We start from the raw sequence: 23822 nt of genomic DNA, 5'->3' as shown, positions 1-23822 counted from the left end.
TACATAAAACGTTCAAAGCCGCCCCCTGCCGTCAAGAAAAGTGCAGAAACAGCGCACGGACAATTATCGCGCTCTGGCTGATAAGCTGTGACTTACGTGATCCTTCATCATTGGATATGAATGAAACATTGTCCCCATTTACAGCAGACGTTATGGTTACGGTGAAGGTCGAAACCATCATACTTGAGGACCCGATGAGAGTTCAAAAGTCATTATTAATAAAAAATTAATAGCCCTTATTGCACATTCATGCCCTATCGGGCTAAGTACAGGCATATAGATACAAAAGGTAGTAATGCAGTACACATGGTTTCTAAAACATGGATTCTAAAACTCGCAGATATTATGGTTACGGTGAAGGCCGAAGCCATCATACTTGAGGACCCGATGAGAATTCGAAAGTCATTATCATTAACCAAGGGTACATGCACTCCCAAGGCTTAAGTCACATTTCAAAACCGGGGCCCGGCCGGGATGTTTTAAGAAACGAAAAATTACAATGTATGCCTAGAAATATACACAAATCATGGCCATGAATCTTATTTTGACATTTTGTGTATTTTTATGTATTTTATATCATTCTTTTCGCTGCCAAAAGCTGCCCGGCCGGGCCCCGGTTTGGAAATGTGACCTAAGCCTAAGGAGAGTCTGCTCCATGCATGACTGACTCTAGTTTCTTCCTCTTGCCTGAGCCATGTCCGAGCGGGACCCAGCTTTATATTATGCACGGCCGTCCTCTTAACTTAATCTCCTAGCCTCCACATTCTTCGTGTCGTGGCTGTAATAGTGCTACATGCTCCGCACACCAATGTTCGACTGTGTTAGCAGCAGTGCTAACGTCTGTTATAAAGCATAGAATATGTTTCTTTGTCTGTCACGAAGTGCAATGCCCAGCTTGATTCAGTTCTTGAGCATTTCAATTTGAGTTCAAATGTGTCGGCTGTTATGCCATTGGCATATTTCCCAATTGTAGCCCGGCAGGGCTGTTTTGGAATCGAAAAGAAAAGAAGGGAAAACAAAATTGATATATATATATATATATATGTATATATATATATACACAAGGTGTGCTCTGAAATAGATTTTTGGTACGATTTGTGTTTTTGTTGTCTTTTGTATCATACTTTTCGTTCCTTAAAACTAAACTGCACGGCCGGACCACTGTTTTGTTCAAAATGTGACCCTAGCATAAATTGTCGTTCACTCAGCATGCACGGTACTGGAAAGGGTTCAAATCCCGGTTAGAATGGGACGTTAAGCCGTGGTCCGTTGTTCATTGTACCTGTTTTTACCCTGTACGCTAATAGTATACATACATATGAACTATACACAGTGTCTCTCTTTTCTGTCACGTCCAGTGAGAGGTTAGCTTTCCTGTCTTAAGGATTGGGTTGGGGTATTTGGGAATTAAATCCCGTCACAGCGACAACGATAGAGGACATAGGATACCATTACTATGTCATAGTGCTCAGCGCTCTGCGTCGGATGATTCTCGTGAAAATGAGTTCATTGCATGGCTCAACAAAGTCCAACGGATATCACTGTAAGGTCGAATAGTAATGTGACCATGTTAGCATAGATGAGTTACTGACTACAATGACATCACGTCGCTTTCAGTGCAACAATAACTAAACACCACACAAGGTACTAGTGGTTTTAAAGTCCTCACTAGATCCTATACAAATGTCCGTTATAGCCGTGCCCGTGTAACTGTATCTACATTCGTAGGCAGAGATCTAAGTGGCAACTACGCACACTCAAAGGATTTATGTACAAGCTTCAAATGGTCAAGGTTCATACCGCTTTCATCGGTTACTCAAACGTGTGGTTTTCAAAAATACTTATCTTCGTCCAGACGAGGGCATTCACCGCCATGACGACCTTTGAGATTTGCACAATGTGCTTCTTAGAAGCGTTAAAATACGACAATGGCGTCTGTACTATGATCGATAAGCAGATCTACGTTAATCGCAAAACTTTTAACCTTGTGATCTTTCAGTTCTTCAAATCCTCTTTCTTTGCATGCAGCGCTTTGCCATCTTGTTGCTGCTGGGCCAAGCTGTTCTGAAATTTTCATGCTACTTTTGTGCAAAAAGTATAGAAGTTCCCGAGGCCAGGGATTTACTGTCAATATGGGCTCAGATGCCATCTGGGGATGCTATTCATAATTGCTCAAAGAGATCCCAACGAATAATTGCCCTTTTCTGCACTCTTGGGCGTGACAACTACGTGGCCACGTGGGGCCATTTGCGCCACCAAATCGTGGAAACACCGAGATGTACCCCTCGTATCCGGCAGTGCACTGGGACAAAATGGTGACTTCGGAGTCCGGCCGGGGCTACAACCCGTACGGGCACCGGTGCAAATGTGACTGCGGCATAACAAGCGATCTTTTGTAGTACATGCTCACGGAGTAAGCTCCGAACAGAGGGCTTACTGATTCCGGACTTACAGCGAACCCCAAGAAACTTTCACAGCCAATTCTAACGCTGGGCATGTGCCAACTGCAGACGACTTTTGAAGGTTTGCAGTAAAACCAAATGAAAGGAGCTAAGCCTCACTTCCCATGTAACGCGTCTCCCGTGCTCTGCATGCAAAGATGAAAGCCAATGAAACGAATGGTCACTTGATATTCGTCTGGACAACCAAAAAAGGCGACGGTACAATGATGGATCTTGCCATTTCTGTCCTGTATGATCGGTAATGCGAGAGCTGTACCCAGTTTCTTTGGTTGGTGGAATTCTTTGAGCTCGGTTTATCTGCTTATCACCCCACCCCCCCACCCCCGTCAGACATGTACATCTGTCTACGTGCAGATACGATCAAGAAAAAGCCAGCCATGCACCACTATGTTGTGTACAAAATCTTCCTAAAGCTGAGGGCCTGACACCAACCTCCAGTCCAACATCAGAGCAAGATCTTTGGGACCATCAGAATCTGTCGTGTGCGGTCATAGGTTGACGCCGGGATGTCTGCCTGAGCCGATTATCAATCATGGCAGCCTGAAAATGTCACTAAGCGGATTCCCTCCTGCGTCTTGTCAAGTGTTCACGCACACATGTATGTCTCAGTGTACGCGTCAGTGAATCGCAATCTCTACTGTGACGTATACACTTACATAACGGTGAGTATCCCCGGAAGTAAGCTGCCTCGATGCACAATGTAAAGAGTTGGAAGTTACGCCCCCAAAAAAGTTAGTTACACAAGCAACTGGATATGATTTTGGAAACGGTCAGATGTTTCAGAGTGCATCCACTATATTTCGTCAGTGACACTGAGTTGGCCATTGTTGCAGTTTTATGTTCAGAATTGCAAGGAAACGTGCCCCATGACAAGGCATTGTGTTTAAAGTCATTGCCAGTTCCTTTGCAGGATAACGATCTTCCGTTTCACAAGAAGATGTTCTCTTCTTTTCCAATCTTATGGAGTGACGCCCACCGAGCCTCACGGCTAATCTGTCTAAAGGTGCCAAAAAACACCTACGGATTTGGTGTTGCCAGTGTGTCAACATCTGCACACTTGCCACTGAGATCCGTGAATTTTTTTTTCCAATCTTATGTTTCTGAACTAACATGTAAACTTCTTGAACATCGTCCATTTTATCCCGCGTAACATCCCTGCACAGTTTCGCGCAAATCCTTATGCTCATGCTTCTTTCTGAAATTGCATTAAGTCCCAATATGCTATTCCCAATACGCGAGCGTGCAATTTAGCTGCAAAAGTGGGCAATGGATATGATGGAAACCACTGGTCCGATGTGGATAATGTACTATGAAGCTCTCTAGATTTTCCGCACGAGAGATGATGGTCTCATACTAAATGGAAGATTTCGGAGTGTTCAGAGTAAAGTGGCCTAAACGACGCGTATGAGTCAACTGGGAATACCGTACTGACGCATCACTTTGGATTTTGACGTTCTCAAACTTCACCGTACATCTGGGGTAGTTTTGACCCCAGTGGTATTTTTTGTAGTGTTTCCGGAATATCTCGATGAAAGTTAGACATCAAGGTAATAAGATACGTCAAAAAGCAGTCTTTCGTCAGTGACACCGATGGTGTATGCCATCTGAAACGTCTGACCGTTTCCAACATCATATCCAGTTGCTTGAGTAACTGCTTTTTGACGTATTTTGAATATCATTTGATATTTTTCCTCGATATTTTAGGTATTCATTGTTATAAAGCATGTTGTTTCTCTTCATTATTGCTTTCCATACATTCTCTTTTGGGGTACATTTCTACCCAGTGAGAACTAATATGTTATATTGCCTCATTTTGATTGTGAAAATACTCTAAGGATGTTATATTCCGATTCATTTGTATAACTTTGACTTTGACTGGAATTTTAAATGCTATGAATTTGATGCGTCATTTCACGATGTGTGTTGATTAGAAAGGCATCGAAAGAAAAGTAAAAACTTTGAAATGGCAGCACAGAGGTTTTGCGGAAAAAAAGAGGTCCGCGAGGATGGCAAATCGATAACTTGCAGTTGGCGGTTTGGCTTTTAACCCTTGCCTCCGGGGATACCTCATAAGTTGCCGCACCAAAACTCCAAATCGACCCACCAAGCTTGCGAAGAACGCCCCCAAAGAAGAGACCTAAGTCAGCATGCTTTCAAAAAATGTTAGCTAGGGCCACGTACAGCAAGCAAATTTCATGGATGACGTCCTCTACAGACTCAAAATTTATTGCAAGAGGGCGAAAGACAAGAAGATGGGTAGAAAAAAGAATATTCCTAGATTTTGGAAATAGAAACCATAAGAAGAATTGAAGTTACAAAACATGCTATCACAGCCAATAAGTCTTTTCGTTCTGTATTCAAATGGTGCACAAATTAACTGACACTGGTGAGGTAGACAGTTATCACTTATCAAGTTGACAACTTGCAGTCACGGCTTTGGATAGCTACCACATCGGTGCCCCTTTTACTTCTGAAATATTTTCACTTCTGCAAAGCTCTACGGTCAGGGCTACATATACCTCACTACGTCTACAAATACAACTAGGCTATATTTTAAGGATCAGGGGTATATTTCCCATTTTTGCACTTTCTCGTCATGTTCACTATCTCCGTAGAGGAAAGATTATTTTCTTCAAAACCAGTCGAAAATCAATAATCGCGCTGATGCTGGCATCCATGAAATTTGCTTGCTGTCTCCAAATCCACGAATCCACAAGAGACGGCATATCAATACTCGTCCTGGTAAATTTTATGTATATCTTGGAGCAATTTATCCGAAAAAGGGCATATTTTGCTGACTGGAAAACATGCACCTCGAAGTGATGATGCTACCTTATTTTTCAATCGATCGACGTTTGACGTGAACATCGGAGTACCTAATCGATAAAGACTTAAAGGATTTATCTGATATAAAGTCAAACTAGAAACTAACTCATCTCTGTTTTAAAGTCAGCATCCGGCTGTCACTCTCCAACACGGTAACATTTACTCACGATGTTTGGCCTTTGAAATAAGTAATCCTAACGATATCGCACCTCAGGCTTGGATAATAATTTGTGAGTCTGATGGATACAGTGGATCGATCTGAAGGTCGCAAACATAAAACAATCGGTACGCGGTATGATATAGCAGCTTACATAGCGATTTTAGAGCGAACCCAGTAGGAGAGGTCTCCTTTAACCCATTCTAGACAATGAACGTAATACTGTAAATGCAGAAATGTTCGCAGTGGATTAATATTCGCGGTTTTCGCGGTGACCGCTTCACCGCGAACTGAAATCCACCGCGAATTTTTTTCTATTGTGGTATTAGGCTGCAGCGTATGGTGTAACCGCGAAATTAAATCCACAGCGAAAAGTCCCTTTTCCCGCTACCGCGAAATTAAATCCCCGCGAACTTAAATGCATTTACAGTACTTTGACATCCCCATAGAACAAACGGTCTGTCAGTTTTGTACCTCAAACACAGTAGAAGATGAAGTGCACTTCAATAATGATTGCACTATGTATGTTAACGATAGAAATACTCTATTTAGCTATATATAGAAAGTAGATTTCCTCACTTGAGACATATGAGTAGCACTGACAAATTTATATTCCTATTGCGTTTTGACAAACCGACTTACTACACCAATACAAACCTACATTTTCACCATTACCAAGAAACGAGAAGAAGCCGAACTTCTATGTTAGACTAGGTCTATGATACTAGTATATGCTTTCTGTTTCTGTTGTGACCTGTGCTTAGCTCTGTTGGGCAAAAATGTACAATAAAGGTTTACATTCATTAAAGCCTTTGAAAGCTAGAAACCCTGGCTGAAGATAGAAGGAGATGGAAAACTTGCGTTGATGGCGTTGCTGCCCCTACGGCCGATGAGGCTATGGGGCCGGTGAGGTGAGGTGAGATATTCAGGCACACACACTTCGGTCACTTATAAACACAAAGTTTTCAACAAGTTTCTGTACTTTATGACCAGATGTATAGATTCAGGCAGCTAAGAATGCCAACAGGCGCCGTTGTAGAGACATGAAATATGACATGTATTTCTAAAGCTGTCAGGAGACGGATAAAACTCCAACAGAAACAATTAATAATGTTACTATTATTACCGCGGTTGCAACCACAGCGAGCGGTTATGTGACCCTTTCTTTCATTGCGGCGCCAGAAGCATTTAGTGTTCAATCGCAGAACAAAAGTAGAAATTAATCCTGGACAGAAATAGATGTGCCATCATGATTTTTGCCACAGTATAATCCTCAATCATAAGGAAGCGTAAAGCAGCGAAGAGATTTGCTACCTAAAAATGCTTAGTCATTGTCACCATTTGTGTTTTAAGGCATGGATGTGGTAAAGTTGTTCTATTGGCGATGAATTGACAATCTTCAAGGCTGTTTCCTTTATAAATTAATTTTCATTTTCAAAAATCAACATTCGCCTGTTGAAAGCCTCATTAAAGCATCGTCTCCCTTGCCATGGACGTCTGTAATCAACAAGGCTTTAACCTCCTTGCTGTAATTGTGAAAATGCACATCAATTGATTAACAACGGATGTAGAATATCTTCAGATGGAGTGCCCAAGAGGCGCCCAAAGAAAGCTTCTTCCGCTCTTTCTAAGATCCCCAGTTCCAAGTGAACGTATGCGTAAGTGCAATTCAAATCTGTGAAGTCCGCAACTGCACGAGAGTGGTTGCTCTGTTTGCAATTTTTCACCTGCATGGGAGTCCGGTTCATACTAATCACACCTTTATTTTTACAGCTATGTTGTTATTGAAATATGCATTTATTGTTATTGTGTTGTTTTTATAGAGAGAGAACTTTATTGCACGACATTTGTACATGGTACAATGTATGGCAACAACTATTACACGAAGTACAAAATAGGTGTATAGAATAAGACTTAACGTCCTAATTAACATGATAAGAAGGGCTAACACAAGTCTTTGATATAGTGTTACAATCGAGTTGGGCTAATTATGAGTTTCATTATTCTTTCTAATAGCAAAGCAGTCTTTGATATATTTGCCTATCTTTGCATTATGCGAGTTGTGATATCTAAAGATATATACAAATCTGTCTGTAGCATCGAGTCTCTTGAAATCTGCTGTACTGTATTCGCGAAATGTGAATAGCTCATTACGTAAAATAGCGTATCTAGAACATTTAGCCCAGGATTACCTGAAAAGCAGGTCTAGTCTGACCTGAGTTGTACGTTCCTGGTAAAATAACGTGAGAGTGAAAGAGTTGGACAAATAGAACATAGGAGTCTTCTTTTTACACAACCGGTTATATTCTCGCCTGCTGACGTTTCGATGTCTGTCAGACATCTTCCCCAGAGGTTGCAACTGGAGAATAACTGGGTAATGTGTAAAAGCAAATTCCTATGTCCTATGGCCTACCAACCCGATAAAATTATTTTTGGACAAATAGACTGTCAACAATATTACGCTAGAGAAGTCCACGGATTGCAAACAGACTCCTATGGCCGACCCACTATTGTTAACTCTATTTGCCCAATTTCTACTATTTGACCAGCGATCCGCGGAGCCTGGTAGAGGCTACTTTAATCATGTGGCTGATGAAAAATACGTACATAGACACAATGACAGGGTTCGTCACATCTTTGGCGCTAGCACATGCACCCTGAATTACAAGCACAAGTGGGTTGAACGAATGAAACACGTCGCAATATCGATCAACTTCATTTGTAAAACTGAACAACTCCATCGAAGGCTCTGTGCATTGCCGCATCTGTTATCAAGTGCACCCCCTCCCCCAAAAGATCTTTCATCTCCCTTTCTGTCATTTTCCTTATCCTATTCCGGGCCATCTTTACATAGAGCTCAAATTAAAAGCCTTGATAACAGCTTGAACCCTTCACTCAAAGCATGGATACCAATTTTCTAAAGTACAAGTAAAAAGTACCTTTTAAGTTTATACTTAACAAGCTAGCACCAAATTGGAGTGGAGCACATTGCTTTGATTCCGGATTCCCTTCATTTAAGATTGATGAATCGGGCATGTTTAATCTAACTTTAGCTCTCTTTTCATCAAAATGCTAAACGCATGTCAAACAGCACTCCGATAATCAAACTCAGAAGTACGGCAGAACCTGCGATCAAAGTCGAAAAGTTTCCATGCATGATAATGACCGTACTGTATGATGTATGTACAGTACCAAGCTGTGACAAATAATGAGATTATACAGGAAGCGACTTTTTGGCAAGCTTTCAAACAATGATGAAAATATATCTTATCTTAAGCGCCAGAAGTCAAGTACACACAGAATTTCAATCCGATGTTTCTGTCATTAGCTAAAAACGAAAGGTAACATTTTCGCGAAAATGCAGACTATCTCCCCCGTGAAGCTAATCGCACACAATATATACAGTAGAAACCAGTTAACTGCACAACGGATTATCGCACACTTCTGTTAATTGCACGGGATCCCAAATCCCAAACTGGTGCGGCCCAGCTGGATACCTTCGCTTTGTTGTACCATTCGGATAATTGCACGAAATAAACTGGCAAATGTGGTGCGCAATCAAACGGCTTCTACTGTAACTATATTAGGCTCACCCTATAGACAAGTTGCTCATATTTACACCTACAGCTGAAATCCAACCCAACCTCTGATTGGCTAATGACAGAAGAAGGATAAAGAAAAGGAACACACCAGCAAAAACAATGTGTCTCCTCTTTCGGGGGGAAACATCTAAATCAAGATGGAACGTCCTGTCCAATGCTCGCCCTTGGCTACCCTGACCATATAACCCCGGAGTCTTGTGTATGCGTGAACCACACAGACAAGTTGGCACATAATGTAATTTATGTCTCCCAAGAATGAAAAGACAGAGCACGCTGAATTATATCACAAAGACGTATGTGTCTACATGGCACTGGACTAATAAACATCGCAACCTCCCGGGGAAGAATATTGGCAACTGGCTACCTTGACAAATTTGGCACATGGCCTCGTGTCCTCGGACCAATCAGACAAATTATAACAAGTGATTTTTCATATCAAGAAGTACATTATTTCTCTCACTTCAGGATATCCGAGGGAAAACGTTATGCTTAGTGAATTGGGGGAAATCTTCAGCTCAGTTTTATCACTCACTCACTCCGACGAGCTCGCTCGGAGTCTCCGCATTACTAGTTTCCTCCACCCCTCTTTGTCGTCCATCGCTGCCGGAAGTTGCTGCAGGTCCAAACCGCTGTCTTCAGCAAGCTGCTTTATCTTAATAATGTATGACTTCCGCGGTCTTCCCCTTCCTCTATTTCCGTGATTCGGATTCCATAGTAACAGTACTACTTTGTGTACTACCTCATCCCTTTTCCTCCAGCAATGACCTGCATAACGCAGTCTCCTTTGCCGAATAGTTTCGGCTATATGCGGTACATTCTTGTAATGACATCCTTTGTCTCCATGAGATGTTTAGGACAGATCTCAGCATTCTCGTATTTCATTCTCAGTGTTGTAAAGGTAGGTTAAAGTGAAGGCAGTCCCATAGCCATTTTACAAAGACCTGTTGGTTGTTATATCTACTGGGTCTAAAGCTAAGGGCACAACCAGCCGTACGTGCCAAAACGTGAGCATTCTTTGGGGATCCGTAAGTGGTAAGTACCGCCTCCGTACGAACTCGTAGGGAATCCGACGGATTTTGGAGCACGCAGACACGCAGACGTGCAGGCAAAACGTTGTGCGCCATCGGGCTGCGAATTCGCACTCGTACGTGCCAGTACGGGCGACGCGCCTACCCTGTACAGCCTGAACGTTTTCAGAAATACGTGGCGGACGTGGCCTCCCAACAAAACGTGCGGACAAATTGCACGCATGCGCACGTCGGGTTGTGCCCTTTGCTTAAGGCACGGTATAGGAAGGCGGAGCCCATCCCTCTCCTCCAACTGCCTTTCACCTCCCCAAACGAAGTCAGATGCCAATTTTGGGTGTCAAAGTGAGGAAAGTCGTGTAAATCGCCTTCTCCACGGGCATGGCTAGTGTCAAATCCGGCGAGTATCCGAGCCCATTTACGCCAGCTCAGTCTTCATGGTGAACAATTTGTTCTTAGAAAAGCTTTTCCTTTAATCTAGTCATCTGTTTCATCTATCGTCGAACGGATTGGTTGCTCATTCAACTTATAAAAGTAAAGTTAATTATCAAGAGGGCCCAGAGAAAACCTGGTTACCAAACCCCAGCCCGATCTAAAGTATCTATCGTGCAGGGGTCTGGCCGGATGACATAGGCCGGCTTCTCAATTTTGCCCCTTATAGTGGGCAAAAAACTCCACCAATAGAACAGCAGGAGGATCAGCAGGAGGTAATTACACCCCTACCATGATTGGTTAAAGACCCCAACTGTATTTTTTGAATCCATAACAGTGACCACCAAGTACCTGATTCGCTAATGTGATAGCCTGCTGACAAACTGTGGTGTGTTGTAGCTGGCTACCTGGGGTGAGGGTGGTCATCAATCCTAGGTTCTCCTCCCTCTGATCAAGGGCCTTCGAGAACATTTCTACAGCCATCCTGCCAGACCCCAACACGAAAGATATTTTTGAGCTTGGGGTATGGTGTCCAGGCTAAGAGAAAACATGTTACACCTAAGACCTAAAGAAAGGGAAAGATTGGACAATGGCGTTAATGGTCTGGTTTTACAGAAAAATTACACAGATTTTCGATTCCTGTTTTCGGAAGCGTGTACCTACTCGTCGTAAGGCAGTACACCACAAACATCTACGAGGGGCGGTCAATAAGTAATGCCCCTGACCCACTTCCAGTAGTCTGATCTAGATGAAATTTTGTATGTGTAATGATTCATATCTTTATAGGTTATGTTGCAAAAAACAGCTCTGAACTAATTGTGTTTTTTTATTTACTGGTGTTTGAACTGAGTCAGGTGCGAAATGGACCAGGTGTGAAATGGAACCAGTTGAGTGTCGCGCATTGATCCGGTTTTGTATTTGAAAGGACGCACACCAAAGACTTTTGATGAAATGAAAAAAACTTATGGTGATGATTCCCCATCATATGACCTTGTAAAACGCTGGCATCCTGAATTCAAACATGGCCGGAAGTCTGTGGAAACAGCTCCCAGACCTGGTCGTCCCTCTTCTGCCATTGATGAGGCATCTGTTGGAGGACCAACCTGCGGTGTCCTACAAAAACGGTGTCCAGAGCTGCATCAAACAATGGGAGAAATGCATAACTCTGGGTGGTTCCTATGAAGAGAAAGACTGATAACTGTGCCAAGTTTCATTAATCTCCTCTATGGAAAATGGGTCAGGGGCATTACTTATTGACCGCCCCTCGTATGGCCTCATAAAGGCAATTCTGTCGTATTGATGTTCACTATGGCCGTTATCTACGTTAGAAATTTCTCCAATGATTGTATAAGAGCCCCCATTGGTTGTAAAAATCTTATCCCATACTGTACAACAACCCCTGTATGAGCTAGATAAGTTAAGCTATAGAGCTGTAGTTATGTAGATGCCTTGCTTTGTTTCTTGTACTTGTGTGTTGTGCAATAAAGTTCTTCTACTTCATACTACTTCAGCCTTTTACCGCTGCACACGCATACACACATTCCACTTGGTGCACTGATACACGAACAAAGAGGTTATTCCCGGTCAAATCAAACTCCACCAAACGTTTTATCAACGGCCAAGCAGCAGTGTGTGTCTGGTCACGTCTTACCCAAAGGTCGGACAATTACCCCCGACTGCGTATTCAATGTGAGGCGATCCTAAGTATTCTCCAAACACGATCACAGGTTATATTACTGCATGTGCGTACTACAGTGATTAACGACGGCAATTTAACTGCAATGCGGTAAACTGAGAGTCATGAGAATACGTAGATCACGTACTGTAAATGTATTTAAGTTCCCGGGGATTTAATTTCGCGGTAGCGGGAAAAAGGACTTTTCGCGGTGGATTTAAGTTCGCGGTAACACCATAGACTGCAATCTAATATCATGATAGAAAAATGTTCGCGGTGGTTTTAAATTCGCGGTGAAGTGGTCACCGCGAAAACCGCGAACCACCGCGAACATATTCCTTCACAAGTGGGTGCTGAATATCAAGGTAAAATTGAATAGAATTGAATAGAATTCTCCAGAAATACTACGATAAGTTTACAGGCAATTACAAAGGGGTTTTACGGCCTCGTACTCCGTTACTATTGTCCGGTTATGTTCGCGTCCAAACCCCAATGAAGCCCTGGTCACAGACAGCCATCATGTGTTCAGGAAAAGTAGGGCTTAAAACAAAGTTTGGCAAAAAAAGATCGATAACTTCACAATTCACTTCCTTTGTGAATCTAGTCTACCCTGGCTTTACAAGTCTTAGGATTTTTGTAGCAATGATAATAACGAACGACTGAATGTTTGCCATCTCGGCTTGGAATGGTACATAGTGACGATATTTATAATGTTGTCTTGACCATCGTCTTTGTAATTATACAAGAAATGATGTTGTTAGCCTGAGATCCTCCTCTTAGTGCTGAATTTGCCGTGACTGACCATGAAATACAGTTTCAATCTTTTGCATAACAGTCTTCGATACGACGTTAGACACTTCGTGCCAGCGCTCAATTGAAAGAGCCACCCAGCAGCCGTTTAGATGTAATAGATAGGTTCATAAGGCTCCAGAAAAGGTGTAATTTCATGGGTACGAACTTTCGTAGTTCCTGACACGGTTGGCAAGCATGAAGTATGTGAAACAGAGCTGCTGTCTGGAGTCCACCGACCGTGGCTATTGAGAAGTGATTGCGGCTATCTTTCTCCCAACAGAGCATCGTAATTACTTCTTTAAAGGCAGTAACTTTTCAACTGATCCAAAAGTAGGACAACTGTTAGAAGATCTCACAAAAAATGCAAATATCAAGAGTTTCTCGTATGCCTTTGTTTGATTGAAATTCGTACTAGATTATGCAAATACGTTTTGGGTTAACATTTGATACGCGTATCCATTGATCACTCTATGTTGGACGTGACTAGGCGTATGAAAAAATGTAGTAATTGCAAAAATACAGACAGGTAAAAGACAATACCTCCCCGTGAATAGGTAGCCTCTTCTATCATGAACTGCACTGGCATTTCTGATTACCGACATGTTCTTCCACCTCTGAACACTACTTCCTGCTTCACCGACAAGTCTGACCTTTGCAATCATTTTCCCGCTTACATTCTGCCACTCTACGGACACATAACATACCAGATGCAAAGAGAACAAAGGTTCTATACTCAGAGTCAACAACTGTGCAAGAATAATTACCTTCACCGAGAAACATTCAGCAAAGCGGACTCAAATCTCATCACTGGACTACGGTACGTTGACGGCAAGGTGATGGTATTTCAGTTTGCCACTTTTTTTATTTACTTTTAAAAATAACATCACCACATTTCAACCAAAGTATTGGTGTTCGTTGACGCCTGTTGCTGCACCGTCATATGTCTGTTCACTGTACGTTGCCGGTACGTCGTAGGCGTCAGACGGCAACGTACCACTAACGTATCGCATCCATGGAGATGATGTGGCTGTGTTGTACAAACGGTATATGTCTTGTGACGGAAATGGTTGTTGTCGGCGGTCAGGTTTATCATATATAACCTCACTGGGTACAAGAATGTGGCCACGTCTTCTACCGCCCTGGTTTGAATCGATAACCCATTGTATACCTGGCACCTTGTCAGCAGGGTGTCATTCTAACCCGTCTAAAACAGCACGATCTTACTTGTTAGACAGATTGGATTTGAAACTGGCCAAAGTATAATGTATAATACAGTCAATAGCTGCATGGCCACCCGATGAGATAACTGCACGGATAACGTCATCAATCTTCATGTTTTTCCCGCGACTCTAGTTAGGCCATGTCGACTTGATTGTATGAATAACATCTACTGGGAAACCCTAAAACTGATGCGAGCGTGCGAAAAAAAGGCAAAACAGAGTCAAATGACTGAGAATGGTATACTAAATGATAGAGTCTTCACTTGAAAGTTCATCTGTGTTGGTAGAAGTCATTCCTTGACAAAGACTGGAGCTGTCCAGTCGAAATTTTTGGGTAGAAATTGCAGTTTAACTTTTCCATAATCAAGTCTTCATGTTTGTTCTTACATATCTTCTTTGACACTGGAATCGACTTTGGCATTCTACAAACTAGCATCCATTTATTTGCATAGTACGTCATACATTTGCTAATTTCACAGCTGCTTTGCATGATTTACCTCATGTTTGAAAACGGTTTTTGTTGGAAACGGCCGCGCGCGGATGTCATCCATATAATCAAATCAACATGGCCTTATTTCTGATAGACATGTACAAAACCTCATCAGAGGCACGACAGACCATGGTTAGACGAACTGCCGTCATCGCAAATGAGGCGGGTAATAGCTTTACCGATAACAAAATTGCTTCCCGTAGGAGTTAGATGAAGCTCGTCAGGATGAAAGATTGAAAGTGGCTCTATTAAAGATGACATTCAATAAGCTGGGAAACGACTGTCACTATTCTATCTCCATTAGAAGGCAGTTATTTGGGATGGGGAATTTTCCTTCGGTCAATAACCTTAGAAATGATGTTTTAATCGATATATCTGCCCTCTGTGTGGATCGTTGTTTTGGTGATGTCTTGCACCTGCACATACATTCCGTCTAGCTACTTGCAATATTAATATATATGGCCTCATTCGGTCAGTATTGTACTGTTGACCATGGTAAAATTGATCTTCGGCTATGGCTAAACAGTCCTATACAAGAATGACATGTACTAATTATGTTCTACTTTAAAATTACTGTGTTTTATCATTGTAACGGACAAAAAAAACTTATTTTCTTTATTCAATATTTCATTTAGGTAATTGGAATTAAACTAGCTATCTTATGCTCACTGGTGAGGGGCGTCGTCAAACAAAACCACCCCGTCGGTAAGTGCCACAGCCGCAGCTGTATAACCCCCCTGTTCCTTTAAGGAACAAGTGACGAGGATGTTTTTGCTGAAGCTATATTCCTCCTACGTGACTATATAGAAGTCCACATAAAAGGGTTTTTATGACGTGTGCGGGCTGCAATTTGATGGCTGTGTCGCGGTTGATCGGGCAGTTCCGGACACGAACTCTGTCCATCAGGGCTGACATTACAGTTGAGTGGCGCGGTAGAGGGTTCAAAATGGGAATAGTGCCACCTAAAATCCTCCTTTTCCTTGATAATTTTGGTTCAATCTGGAGACTTGTTGGGTTAAAAGGAACATGTAGCGTCGAAGCTTTCCCTTTTGGTCAAAATTTGCTCTGTTCACCCGTTTGCGTAGGGACAAATTTGAGTTATTGGGTCCCGTGGGTGGACTGATCTGAGCTGTGGGTGAATACAGCAGAAATAAAACTTGGGTCAAAAGTATTTTTATTTTCTTTCTTTTCTTCCATAGAGCGAGCTTTTATTGGCTGGATAAACACTGCTCCCTTAAATGGGTATAAAGAAGACCCTTGAAACTTTCTGTCTGTAAGAGAAGAAGTTTCAAGATTGAAATTAGGGATAGTACCTCTCTGCAGCCTTGTTTTAGTGTATTTTGATATGATTACCTATGGACAGGTCTATCTGTGTTATCTGTCCATCAATACCCGGTAGATAGCTGCCACCAGCCGCGAATAAAACGGCAAAGTGCGTCGTCAAATGAAAATCGCCCCTTCGGTAAATGCCACAGCCGCAGCCGGATAACCCCTTGTTTCTTTGAATAGTTAGTTATAAAGAAACCCGTGTCTGTTGGAGAAGAATTTGCAAGATTGAAAATAGGGCTAGCACTTTTATCACGAAGCCTTGTCTTAGTGTATTTAACATTTTCCCCTATGGTCTATCTGTGGTATCTGCGCATCTATAGATAGCTGCCCCAGTCGTTCGTGAAACGGTGATGGGCGTCGTCAAACGAAAATCACCCTGTCGGCAAATGCCACAGCCGCAGCTAAATAACCTCCTGTTTCTTTAAATGATTAGCTATAAAGAAGACCCTTGTGACTTTCTGTCTGGTGAAGAAGAATTTTCGAGATTGAAATCAGGGCTAGTAATTTTATTATGAAGCCTTGTTTTAGTGTATCTTAACATGCTTACATATGGACAGGTCTGAAGGCGGTATCTCACTGCACTTAGGGCACCGGTGCGGCACTGTGGGGTTGGAAAGATTACTCAACGAATTTCAGAGATGAAAAAACGAATTTTCTTACGTTTTGTGCACTTTGTTGTCTTCTAAGTCATACGTTTACGTATTACACAATATCTAAATTATGATTTAAAAAACGGCGAAAATAACACAACAGTGCCGCAGTGAACGAACCCCGCAATGCCACACCGGTGCCCCAAGTGCAGTGAGATGCCACCTTAACTGTGGTATTTGCCCATCAACAGATTGCCGCCACCAGCGGTGCGTTTAACGGTGAGGTGCGTCGTCAAAACGAAAAACCACCCCGTCGGTAAATGCCATATGGCCGGAAATTACGTGTGGGCGATAAATGCCATACTTTGGGGGAGCGTCATGGAACGCATTCGAATCAATGACATGTTACCACCACCCATATGTCTTGTACCTTTATCACCACAACAACTGAATCTAATGCCTACAGAGAATAGCAAAGATTTATTCACTAGAAGTACCTGTCCCTAATTCGCCACAAAAAAACCTTGGGTTCTATATGCATTGCGCACTTTGATGACTATTGCTAGAATGGCTATTGCTGTGATCCATATTGAACATCACGCATGACAGATTTAACTGTGCCATTTGGAATACAGATTTCCCTTCGACTGTGTCCCCATTAAGGTGATATGTCCTTCGTGCGTTTCCGCTCGAAATCATCAAGATCATGCGACTGACGCCAAGACTGACGTCTTTGCGAAAGTGTGCGAGTGAAAAACGTCCGAAAATCATTTTTTTAAGATTACACACTTCCTTTATATTCTTGTACTTTAGATATGAACACCCAAATGTCAACCTTATCCCTCATTTGTTTCAGTTACATGATCCTCCAAACAGACGCAACCTAACGTCAAACTATATGTAACATCTATATATATATGCAGCTATTGTTTTCCACTTGTCTTGTTATCAAATGGGAAATATCGCAGCGAAATATGCCATGTTCACTTTTATTACCTATTAGAGTGTGTGTAGCAATGAATAATACATTCTATTCTGCCTGTGCTCCATTGCAGCTTCCAAGAAGTCACTAGCCTTCTAATGTCTTTGGTCCAATCAGTCTTTAAACAAAGAGACCTTCAGCGAAATCAGGGCAAAGAAGATGGTATTTTCACGTCTCTTTGTGTTCAATCACTTGGGGCTACGTTGACCATTTGGAATCTACATGCCCCTTTCATTTGTGTCACACAAAGGCAAACGACTGATTAAAGTTATTTCCTCCTCATTTATTCTTTAATGTCAAGCCGTTCTTCTGTTTATCTGTTGCCTCTGATGCTTCTCCATCTACCGGTGGAAGCTACGCGGGGAGTCACATCAAAGAGGTCTGGTTCCGTTCTAGCTTCCACTGATAATGTAATAGGTCCATTGGTCAACGTAGCCCCAAGTGATTGAACACAAGAGACGTAGAAATACCATCTTCTTTTCCCTGATTTCGCCGCAGGTCTCTTTGTTTAAAGACTGATTGGACCAAAGACATTAGAAGGCTAGTGACTTCTTGGAAGCTTCAATGAAGCACAGACAGAGAAGATTGTATTATTCATTGCTACATACACTCTACTAGGTAATATAACTGAACATGGCACATTTCGCTGCAATCGCAAATCGATACTACACAAGTTTTTGCGTTGGCAAGATGTGATCTTTGAATGTCGCCCGGGGAGGCCGAATGTTTTGATTAAACTGTTTGAAAGCCGTTGTAAAGAAGGTCCATTCATCACATTATGGCTTATATAACTCTCGTGGGCAACAGTAGGTATCCATGCAGCAGTCTCTCAGGGCGGGACCTTTATGCCCCTTCCTCAACTGAGCTTGCTGATAAATATAATGATCAATACACAGAAACTTGACCTTCATAAATCTCTAACGGTCATTATCACCGTGTGGGTTGAACTGGAATATTTTCAGAGACGAAACGGATCCGTTTAGAATAATAAACCAAGCTTGAGATACGTGCACATACTTCCGAATTTAAAATCAAGTGATGTTATACGTGTTTGTCTGCAGACTGTGCGTCAGAGATGTATTTTTTACTGTACCTCTTTGACATGGTCTCACCTACAGCATAAGTAGATGTTTTAGCAATTCGATCTCCTTCACCTTGTGAGTAGCTTTGAATTGAAACTAGACAGGGCGAAATTTGCTCGCGAGAAAACACGGCATATTTCACTCCATCTTCGACCAAATGCAAAAATAGCAGTGGTTTTAGTAATTCGACCTGTCTCGACTCATTGTGAACAACTTCGTACATGTACTGTTTAAAAAAAAGACATGGTATGTTGACTGATGCAGCAACAGAAAAAAATCTACTCATTTGAATTCCCGAAAACACTCACTGGACGACATTTTGGATATACGCGCAACTGAATATTTTGGAGATACACACAAAGGAAACAAGACTGCAACGTTAACAGTACACTCATAACATTCAAAGTCAATATAACACATCGAAATGGCAACACCCTTCCCTATCATACGCCTTTCTCTTGTGAAACAAAATGGTGGCACCCATGGAAGGAACCTTAACGAATACAGTATAGCTTTTGCTGTCGCAAACTTGTAATTAAAGTACACTTAAAGTCGTCTGACCTGTCCACTGCCATGGTGACCAGGGTGTTGGTGGACACGTAGAGGCTCACGGTCTTGATGTAGTTGACGATTGCGCACATGGGCGCCCCGAACACCCAGTCCTCGCCCCTCACCACGTAGTAGTCAATGTTGAACGTCACACACAGCAGTGACGTCAGCAGGTCCGACAACACCAGGTTGACCAGGAGGCGATTTGCTCTGCAAGTACAGAAAACTTTTGATTATCTCTTTCCTTTGTATGTATGCTTTTGTTTGTCGACCTTTACATAACCTTCACGTTGATAGATCTTCGGCCGTTTCTTTTCAAGACTTCAAGGTTGTAGGAGGTATTTCCTTCTTTATAGTACACACAGTAATTTGCAGTTTAATATTCAATAACCACTTTTGAAATACTAAGTATTTCAACATAATATCAGTACATCTTCACATAGTCAGCCATGGTTAGATAATTTCTCGTCGCACCATGAAAGTAATGACTGAAGGTCCTGCCTCAACTTCTCTCTCAAACTATTCCACAGAACTGTGCCTGAGTAGGATATAGTGTTATCTGGGGATGTCCGTGTAGCTCAATTGGTAGCAACTTTGCAGTTTATCAGCTCCTGTTTTCAATTAGTTTAAACCGGGAGTTCAACTGTGATGTCCTTCCGAGATGACCCTTCAGTTATTGTTCTGGAGACCACGGTTCAATCCTGCCAAGGGAATCTCGGACGGGGCTATGTTTCGCCGAAGGGACGTAATATGGGGAACCGGGTTTGATTATATCTCCTTTGTTATCTACGGATGCTCATATGATAGCAGACTCACTTGAGCTCCTGTTTTGATTTAGTTGGAACCAGGACTTCCACTGATGTCTTTCCGAGACGCCATTCCAGCATTGCTGGGAAACACCGGTTATATCCTGCGAAGGGCATCTTGGATAGGGTTGCATGCAGCCGTCTGTCGGACGGGAGGTAATATAGGGACCGTGTTCGAGGATAAGCCTCGAGGGCGTTAAGGGAGAAGCAATTTGGCTGTCAATTTCTCCCTGTAGAAATATACACTGCTACTGAAATAGCAATTAAGCCTTCTGCCATATGTGACACTAGGAACTAGCAACTCAACTGTGGGGTACAAACGATCGACAAACTTTCTTATCTTCGTGTAATGAAATGGATATGTTGTGTGATTATTTCAATGGTTTTATCATATTGACGCTCGTAAACATAGGTCACCAAGACTTTAATTATCCACAGAACCACCACATGGACACTAGACATGACTTAATCGCTGGACGGACTCAGGAATTGTCAACTGTATCGTCATTTCCAACACACCATTAGCAATTTGGTATAATTGATTCTAGTTATCCGTGACCCCCCCCCCCCCTCTACTAGACGTTGTTCAAAAGCAGTCATAACGGCTCAACGAGCCATATCTAGATTACGTTGCTTTAACTTGTCTTGACTAGTTATAATCCAATGTAGAAAGGGACTGGTTACAGCAAACGTACATCGCACAGTACAGCATGACTATGAAAAACGAAATTGAATATATCTCATGTCAGAGCAGTATAGTCACTTCCACAATTTCTGCGGTAGTCTTAATAAAATAACACCAGCGCACGTCATTTTGATTCAATCACCACTACCATAAGTTTGTTCAAAACAGAACATTCGGGAAATCTATTTTCTCGGCTTGTTTTTCTCCACAAACTCTGTACTGACGTCAATCAGAAACAGCCCAGGCAACCATATTTGTAACGATTTCCTTTAGAGCAATGAGCACTTACAGCCAGCACCATACTCCTGATCAAATTTTCCATAAATGACTTTTGAAGTAGCTGACTCTCTGTGAGCATCTTAGCTGATCAGAAAAAGCGCTACAACATCAAATGCACTTCTCCAAAAGCAATTTCATCCCCTATTTTCAACTACTTATAAGGAATTTGCCAGTGGGTGTGAGGATCGAAGCCATTTTGTCATTAGGCACAGACATCAAAACAAAGTTAGAAATAGCTGTTAGAAATTGCTGCTCTTAAGGGTTTATATCACTTAAGCTGTGGCGCGTAGGTGGTGTCGCTGCTTCCAAGCGATTAGACAGAGCGTTCGATCATCGATGAAAAACTTTTTACGCTTTGTATGTTGTGTGGCTATTTAGTCATTCTTGCCGTTTTGCATGATATTTGCATGGTAAAGGTACCACAAATGCAATGATTCATCGACGCCTACGTACTGCTATCTCCTTTACTTCGTTCTCTGTGCCATGGCTATCTTAATTTCATACCTTTGTTATGATGACAACTTTGATTTATCGGACTTTCATTGGTACTAATACATTAACAGTTGAATTGGCTCAACCGGTATCTGAAAAGTGCTTCTTTCTTTTTAAAGTACGATGTCTAGTAGCAACTAGCGCTGTCCTTTTCAAAATAATCCTAGCTTAAAGGGAAAATCTGGAGCTGTGCACAAAACATCGTACTGTATGACACCAGTAGTATGTACATCAGTACAAGTAGTACAATGGAATTAATTCACATTCAGACTAGAACTTTCAGAAAATCACATCGATCTTTTTTCCATGGCTTGTTTTTCTCCCCATCGATGATTTAATTTCTGAGCTATCGTCAGCCCTTCAATCAGATTTTTTCTAATGATTGAAAAATTATTTTCATCAGGGATCAGAAGACACTGATGTGATTTGTTCATCTTACGTGAATATGAAGAAAAGAAATACTATCGGGAAAGGCCACGAATACAATTTCTGCTGGCTTCGCTTAAAGTGGGAATATGATAATCTATTGGTCTTTCAGTGTCATCAAAAACTATGTAAAAAAACAGCCCCTGTCGTGGCATGAAGTATTATATATATAGAGAGAGAGAGATACACAATGACAACAAAGGTGGATCCGCTAAAAAACAAATTGAGGTCTTACAGACTGTTCAAGTCCACTTATAATGTGGAACAATACCTGGATATTGACAATATTCGGCACAGGACGGCCGTCACAAAACTACGAGTCAGTTGCCACAAATTACACATCGAAACCGGAAGACATAACCGCACTCCTCTAGAACAACGAATATGTAGATACTGCAATCTAGATAAGTTAGAAGACGAACATCATTTTGTAGTAGAATGTAGTTTGTACAAGAAAGAGAGAGCTGAACTCTACAGACTAATAGAATCCATGTTCCCCCACTTCATACAACTAAGTAATATAGACAAATTTATATTCCTTATGAATCTAGACAAACCTTTACTTATAAAGCATATCTGTTCTTACATTTTCAATATCACAAAGAAACGAGAAGAAGCCGAATGTACGCAGTAGAATACGATCCTTGAGTAGTGTAGATTCATTGTATCATGATATCATGTTGTATCATTTGTTGTGACCTGTACTAAACCCAGTGGGTATGAATGTACAATAAAGGTCTTCATTCATTCATATCTTGTAAATGTAAATGTCTTGTAAATGCTTTCCCCGGTAGAATCAAGGATCCGTACATTCTGGATGAAATCCACCCACAACAATACCTATGTTCATGGGTGAAACAAAATCATGCATGGCTCTCCAGAAAAAATGAATGGCAAACTCCATATATAGTAGTAGTCCACTGTGTTCTGCTGCTGCAGTATATAACTCCATATCTAACCGTGCTACAAAACTTTCACGGCAGACAAAGCATGACTCTAATCAAAGAGAACGTCCAGTCTAGCCGACTTGTTCAAAAACACTGTGCTGAAAGCTTTGTCTTTTTGTGTTCCTTGCCAAAGCCTACTAAGCAAAGCAAGACGTGCATTTGGGGTACATGAGCTTTTATCTAGTTATTATTACTAGATGACAATCTTCGTGTGAAGAGCGTATCGGTCACAAGCGCCAGAGCGATCGACGAACTTCATCGATGAAAAACTTAAACTTTTTAGTACGCTTTGTGTGTTTTGTGTTTTTTAGTCAGACAACCTCGTTAAAACAACCGTGATAAAAGCTTTGCCTTCTGTCCTTTTGTTCCTCTGCCAAAGCCTACTAAGCAAAGCAAGACGTCCATTTGGGGTACATGAGCTTTTATCTAGTTAGTCAGATGACAATCTTCGTGTGAAGGGCGTATCGGTCAAAAGCTTCAGTGTTTTATCTCAAGGGACAAAACTGATTGAACTGATGGTACTATCTCTAGCTTGAGGCAGAGAGGGCACTACTTTAGGTGGTATCTCAATGCACTTTTGGCACCGGTGCGGTAGTCTCTATCAGATTCCGGCTTTCTGTAGCCGGATAGGGAACAGTGCGAGACCCACGACTACGACCTCCGTAGGTCGCGTGCTGTTCCCTAGCCGGCTACACTCCTCTGGTCGGCTTACTCCTCTATTTGTTCCATTTCTACGATTTCCCAGCGACCCGGAGTCTGGTAGAGACTACCCGTGCGGCACCACAGAGTTCTAAAGATTACTCAACGGATTTCAGAGATACGTTTTTTTTCTTCTAAGTCATAGTTTTACGTATTAGGAAATATCTAGATTATTTAAAAAAATGGCGAAAATAACTCAGCAGTGCCGCAGTAAACGTAAAACGAACCCTAGCCTCCTTTACCGGCGTCTCTGGGAGCCTTGGCGTACAAGCTTC

The 23822-nt window shown here is 41.9% G+C and overlaps 1 protein-coding gene across 1 annotated transcript in view; it reads right to left on the bottom strand.

The window, feature by feature from the left end:
* LOC118427184 (prokineticin receptor 2-like) overlaps positions 1-23822 on the bottom strand; it is a 46546-nt gene that overhangs the window by 10736 nt on the left and 11988 nt on the right. The window contains exon 2 of the mRNA XM_035836821.1: positions 19226-19423. Coding sequence (XP_035692714.1) covers positions 19226-19423 — 198 coding nt within the window. The remainder of the gene's footprint in view (positions 1-19225; positions 19424-23822) is intronic.

This window comes from Branchiostoma floridae, chromosome 12 (genome assembly GCF_000003815.2).
Source record: "Branchiostoma floridae strain S238N-H82 chromosome 12, Bfl_VNyyK, whole genome shotgun sequence".
NCBI lineage: Eukaryota > Metazoa > Chordata > Leptocardii > Amphioxiformes > Branchiostomatidae > Branchiostoma > Branchiostoma floridae.
The sequence above is the reverse complement of the archived record's forward strand: the minus strand, read 5'-3'. Positions and strand labels throughout refer to the sequence as shown.